This window comes from Ictalurus furcatus, chromosome 11 (genome assembly GCF_023375685.1).
Source record: "Ictalurus furcatus strain D&B chromosome 11, Billie_1.0, whole genome shotgun sequence".
Classification (NCBI taxonomy): domain Eukaryota; kingdom Metazoa; phylum Chordata; class Actinopteri; order Siluriformes; family Ictaluridae; genus Ictalurus; species Ictalurus furcatus.
In genome coordinates this window covers 24,380,806-24,387,573 of record NC_071265.1, presented here as the reverse complement: position 1 = coordinate 24,387,573, position 6,768 = coordinate 24,380,806, and the positions used below count along the sequence as shown (strand labels likewise).

The 6,768-nt window shown below is 37.2% G+C and overlaps 1 protein-coding gene across 3 annotated transcripts in view; it reads left to right on the top strand.

Annotated features, from left to right (window-relative positions):
• The first annotated feature begins 796 nt into the window (after window positions 1-796).
• Window positions 797-6,768, top strand: part of rad18 (RAD18 E3 ubiquitin protein ligase) — a 61,943-nt gene continuing 55,971 nt past the window's right edge. For all 3 annotated transcript variants that reach the window (XM_053636081.1, XM_053636077.1, XM_053636078.1), the window contains exons 1-4: window positions 797-1,672; window positions 2,687-2,765; window positions 3,278-3,339; window positions 3,532-3,602. In XM_053636081.1, the coding sequence (XP_053492056.1) occupies window positions 1,622-1,672; window positions 2,687-2,765; window positions 3,278-3,339; window positions 3,532-3,602 (263 nt within the window). In that variant the 5' untranslated portion in view covers window positions 797-1,621. The remainder of the gene's footprint in view (window positions 1,673-2,686; window positions 2,766-3,277; window positions 3,340-3,531; window positions 3,603-6,768) is intronic.

Genomic DNA, 6,768 nt, shown 5'->3' with positions numbered 1-6,768 from the left:
ATAGAAACAGAAAATAGAAACCAGACTAGAGTTCAGGACAGAATGTAAGAAAACACTGTATAATCTCCACTTTACCTGCATATGAGACAGGCAGAGAGAAAAGAGGGAAGAGGGGAAAAAAAGAGTTTTGGTATGCTCTTGAGTCTTCTTGTGCACTCTGCTCTCTATAAATGTATTTTTCTGACTGCTGCCTTCTGTTTTTTTTTTTTTTTTACCAGTCACTTTACAGGAATTTCAGAGTGATGGTGTGTTGAAGTGCTTGACTGATTTACCCAACAGCAAACAGCATTTAAAATATGCCACACCTCTGCTGAATCTAAACAAACTTGACAGTTCCTTAACAAACTAGATAAATGTGGAGAACATCAAACAGTGTAGATAGAGCCATTTATTAACTGTAGAAGAGTTCTTACTGTGGCACGCCTGTCAACTTCAAGGAGGATGACACCGTAGACGATGAGATGGTGTGTGTTACTGGAGATAAGCCGTACATGTTTGAGTGGAGAGCCACACAAGGATGCATCTGAATAGTAGATACAATTATATTACTTACCCTTACTGAGAGAGAAAGAAGAAACGGTGTTTTTGATCAGTCTGAGGTACTAAGACATTCCAGCACTGAACAGGCCCAAGTTGGTAAACATGTTGAGATGTACTTTTCACATCACCATGCAGTTGAATAAATTCTACTCTCTTCAAAGTGAATCAACTCCAACCATTTTTTTATTCTCAACTAATGGAGGGTTGGAAAAGTGAATAGTGTGCTGGAAGACATGGCCAAACACAGACAGATGATCTTTATTATTTAAGAAGCAGCTAATGTATAGCAAGACCTCTGGGGGCATGACAAATACATTCTAGAAAGCATTTAATTGAACAAACACAAGACTAGTACAGGATGAGTCATCAAAAACAATATTGTGTTCCCAAACTAGACAAACTATAAAATTAAAATGAGAATGTCTTCAAATACATACATACATACATACACACACACACACACACATATATATATATATGTATAAACTTTCTGGATATAGTAATGTATTGGTGTGCATAACACTGAAAGGACAGAGAAAACAAAGAAAGTTTTTCTCCATGCCTTGGACTTGAACGACACAATAACACTTTTAAAAAAAGAAGACAGGAAAAAAAGCCAGATAATCACCTGTCTGAGTCCACCCAAAGACATAGTAGTTTATTACATTAAATGTTTTATTTACTTATTTGTTTTTTTTTTTTTTAAATGGTATTATTGGATTAGAAAAGTGATTTGAAATCAGCACATAAGAGCTCACTGACATCATTATTACAATAGCAGATTTTTGAGGTTGAGGTTCAAACAAAAACAAATGATCTCTTACATCATAACAAATTGCAGTAATGAACTCACGCTTGAAAAAATAAATAAATAAATAAATAAATAAATAAATGAGAGGAACGTTTCCTCAACACGACCTCAAACTCTTTCCGATTTAGAAATGTAAACGGAAATGACGTCAGCGTACGACCTGAAAAACTGCGCGGGCAATTTCTGTATCTGTTTCAGTAACGGCGTTAATTAACTCAATGCACATCGCGTAGTTTATTAATCAACCCATTTAACCAGTTGTTGGGTAAAATGTCTCATCCAGTTGAAGCGGATTTACCACGGAACTTGTCATGCCTGAAAGTAAGTTTCCATCATAAGCCCTCAATCAGGTAAAGTAGCTTAGCTGTGTAGCAAGCTAAAGCAGCTAGCTGCTGGTGTACAGTCAGCTGTGCATGTCCTGCAAGGGTCACAGTCAGCTGTCACGAAATGACAGCTAAGTGATAGCCATAATGAACAAAACGCTTATTTTCCCGTTGTTATTGTATTTTAAACCAGTTTTAACATCTGTTAAATCCGACAGCTAAGTAGTCAGCTTGCTAATGTAGGACAGTAACATTCCTTGCACAATCTCAGCATCTTTCAGCGTTCTGATTTTACAGAAACACCAGATTTAGTACAACTCTAATAATAGTATGGGTTATTTATTTATTTTTTAATCAAACCCACTTACCAACCAAAATGCATTTAAATGAGTACAATTTACTCCAAAAGTCTTAGGATCTGTCACAATGTAAAACATTAGAGCCTAAATGGTGTTGAAGAAAACAGGGATAAATAACATTCATTCTAGTTTGTGCTTAATATGTGACTATCAAGTGTGGCTGGGCGATATATCACTATAATATTGATATTGTGATCAGTGATTACACGATACACTTTACTGAGATATCGTTGGTACGGTGATGTATTTTATTTTTTTTTCTTCACATTTTTAATAATTATAAATTAAACGGTACTAAAAATGTACGCTCTCGGTTAGATGTAATTTTTAAAAAGTTAATCTTTGTAGGCATTAAAGAAAAGTATCGTCTAACTCAGTTTAATGTTTTTTTTTTTTGTTTATTTAATACTGTTTTGCCGACAGTTTTTTAGCTAAATTATATATCGTGCTGCACATCGTGTATCGTAGAAATGTCCTCAAGTATTGTCATACCGAAGTATACGCCATACTGCACACTGTTAGTGTTTTTACATTTCGTTGCTTACCATTCAGAAACCCTTCAGAAAAGTTTGTTACTATGAACGAATAATCACGATCTTTATCATTTGCCTCCTGTTTTGATTTCTTTCTTCTTCTTTTTTTTTTTTAACCAGAATATCGACACTTTGCTCCGATGCCCCATTTGCTTCGACTTCTTGAATATATCCATGATGACGCAGTGTTCTCATAACTGTAAGTCTGTACCCCAACTGTTAGTCAAATTTATGAAGTGTTTGTATATTTGGGTATCAGATTTCCAGGCCATGTGCAGATGAATTTGTGAGCTGTTTAGCATGCACGTCCATGACACGCGTTTTGTATAAAATCTATGCTCATTTATTACTTATTAGTTGTGTCTGTAGTCCAGTGACCTCATAGTGGGGTATGGTGGTATAATATGGAGTGGAACAGAAAGCTGAACGGCATCAAAAAAAACTGTATTTCACCCACATTCTCTTTCGTGATATTTGCAACGCAATTTTCCCCGCCCCTTCCTGTTATGTACAGTGCATACTGTTTTAAACGCACACAGCTGTAAACCAAAATAATTGACAAATTTAAACATTTTCCCCCAAAATTATTTATATAGACTAAATAATAACAAACACGTAAACAATAATAAAATAAACATGGCAAAATGTCTGCCACGGTATGCATGTGCATAGAATGTTTTTGACGAGATTGTTGTTTGGTTTTCTCTGCAGTTTGCTCCCTGTGTATACGGAAATTCCTTTCCTACAAGTTGCTGTGTCCTCTTTGCAACACGGTGGGTATTACACATCTGTGTACTTGTACCCTGAGTGTGAGTCCTCTTATAGGTTATTCCATTTTTCTGTGTCATAATGTGGGATATAAGTCCTGGAGCCTAAATCATGCCTTTTACTATTTCGGATATTTAATATAGGATATTTTTAAACGAATGTCACAACTTTAACGTGATATCAACTTTCACTTTCAGCCACTGACCGAACAAGAGCTGAGGAACAACAGACTACTGGATGACCTTGTTCAGAGCTTTCAAGCCGTGAGGTAACTTTTATGCTTTTAACTACGATGTTTCGTAAGGATAGGTACATTCCTTCTCGTTACAGTTTATTATCTACCATTCAGGCATAGAGAAGTTGCGTAAGACTTAAGTCACCCTCAAAGCAGGTGTTGCCCGACCAACAAGTACGATTCGTTGTTTAATTTAGAAAAATGTGTTATCCTCAATGAACATGTGTATTTGATGAGCTCAAATAAGCAGAGGTGCATCCATATCTGCTATTCACTGAAAGTTTGGAGGACGTGAAGTGAAATATATTAAAGAGAAGTTTGGAAGCAGAAAGTATCAAATTATTTCCTCTACATCAATCCTGATAGATCTGAAAACTGCATTTTTGTTTTAAAACGCTCTCCATCTACGGTACATCGTCCGCCATCTTGTTTGTTTTGAGTTGAATGGGTCGCGTGACTGTATCACATGACGAAAAAATACGTCATCGTTTTTGAACGTCTCCGTTTTCTCAGTCCACACGACGGCAGGAAAACGGAGCGTTTCAAATTGATCCACTTGGGAGAGCGTTTTCATTAAGTTCGGTCTTCACGAGATAAAAACACGGTCTCGGTGTGGACAGAAGGCCAAAACATGGAGGAAAAAGATGCGTTTTCAAATCTATTCATATTAACGTGGACGTAGCCTACGTTGAAGGAATCTCCGATTAAAATTTACATTTAAAACAAATTGCACAAAAGGCACAAAGTCTTTTGAGAGATCTGCATTTGGCTTCTATTTTCTGCTCATTCTCTCATCTCAATCAGTAATATAACCACACGAGTAGACTGTTATAGTTGCAGTAAAGCTACATGTTTAACTCAGTATCTCAAATAGACTTGCTCGGATTCTGACACTGTATGACATACCTATCCTTGTAGCTGAAGTGCAGAACTAAACACCAAACCTGTCTTGGCTAATCAACTACATTAACATTGTAAAATATAATATGCTGCAGTGTTATTACTATATAAAGTACTATGAAATTATTATAGTTCTTACTATATTAATGTGTATATTTAAGCACTTAGACACTTAAATCCATGTCTTTTATACACCACTGGGTTCATAAAGTCATAAAGTTTTACATGATATAGAACATAGATCAATAAACGGCACACGTCATTACGTCCCCATGCCACGCCGTTCGACGTCCCCTCCGGAATTTCACGTATCATCATGCAGTTCGTCTTCCTTATGGTACCGTATACAGTTTTGGGTGTTTCGTTTAAATTTTTTTTACGAAAGCTTCAAGTGCAGTTAATTATTTCTCGTGCTATACGTGCAAATAGACGACCGTTTGAAGCCTTGGGCTGCGTCGAAAACCACATACTTACCTACTGTATAGTAGCCGAGATACATGTATTTCTCCTACTATATAGTAGGTAAGTACGCGGTTTCGGACGCAGCCGCGCTCTTGTTTATCGTCAAACGGTTGAGCGCTGCCGTGTGTGATCGTATCCTATCGTAAAATGCGGTGAAGACTCTCGCATGACGTTAATAGTGTGATTAAGGTGTGTACATGTCTGTAATACACGTCGATAATGCGACTAAAACAGGAATACTTCACGTGTCTTAATTCGATTTGTGTTTACTCCGAGTACGACTTTAGTCGGATTAAGGTCACCAATAATTTGCTGTTTACATGCTAGCTTCTTAATCAGAGTATCGTCTTAATCGGGTTCATATCGGATTGTTGTTGTCCGTGTAAACATACTGTCAGTCTGTATTTTATAGCATTTGGTCTAGTACCAGGCATGGCTAATTTGCCTGATACCAGAACAAATAAATGTAGGTAATGATGTGTTTTGATTTAAATCCATTTCACATGTGGAACGTGCCATCTGTTTAAAGTTGCACACCTCTGTAGATAACACAAGCCTGAACTCCTTTTCCCATTTGCCGTCAATGATTGACAGCGAGAGGGATTTGAAGCTTGTCAATTCCTTATACACCTCATTTCAATGATGAGAATGTCATCTTAGGCCTTTAAGTAGGGAAACTGGGCTAGTTTTGGTTGCACACTGTTCCTTAGTTGCAGATATCTGATGGTTAAGTTCTTGTTCTCTAAAAGACTTCATAACTTTTGTGTATCAGAGTCTTGCGATCATAGTCGGAATAGGTAATTACTATCAATTGAGGACAAAAAAAAACAAAACACATCATTCATATTTTCTTTTAAATTGCACTCAGATATCCAGTTAAGTTAAAAATGTGCAAAATACTGATTAATACCAATAAGCCCTGAAATTAGAATAGGATGTTTATATAGGAAATAGTAGGGCTAACAAACAATCAAAAATGTAGGCCTTATTGGGTAATAACACTTATTATACTGATTCTGATAAAAGTTAGTTTTATGAACACATTCGTTGTATTGGATACCAGATGCTGTGATGAGAAACAGGATTACCCCACTAGGATGATGCTTATTACCCATTTCTGTTTGAATGCTACTTGCCAGATGGCTACATTATAATCACAGAGATATGGAGATGAGAGCCGGTGAAGTAGCCAGTCGACTGCAAAAGAAAAGCAGATCAGAATTTAGATTTTGTTCCTGATGATCAGATGAAGGCTGACGTTACAAGGCTCCATCTTTAGGAACGTTTGGTTTTATTGGTGTCTGCGCTGGTGGTCAGGTTCAGGCAGAATTTTGTCACGTTCAGATTTAATCCTAGGGCACGTGTCTCAGGTTACATGTGAACAGAATGTTCTCAGGCTGTGGTTGTGTCGACTTTAGAGCACACAAAGTCTGTAAACCCAGAGCAGGGGGGTGCGTTTTGGAGATGTGGAAGTGTTAATATGATTGTGTCTGAGTGTGAAGTTTTTGGGATTCAACACCTGAGCTCTGCTCAGTACTCGCACATCCTGTCTGTTGCAAACCCACCTAGGATCAAGGTCACATACTGTAAATAGCAATGTGCTGAGATCACAGCTTTATACTGGGTTCAAATGAACTGCTTTTTCTAGCCTGCCTTGGAATTGATGATTTCGGTTTGCAACTGAATGCAGATTTTGCGTTTATTAGCTTGATCCATTTTGAATGTGTGGCTTAATCAGGGGTTTGTGTAACTTTTACAAAGTCAAAAGGCCCTGTTTCATTGGAGCTCTGTGTCCTGAGGGACTGATTTATTTATTTTCAAATCCTCAAACGCTGAC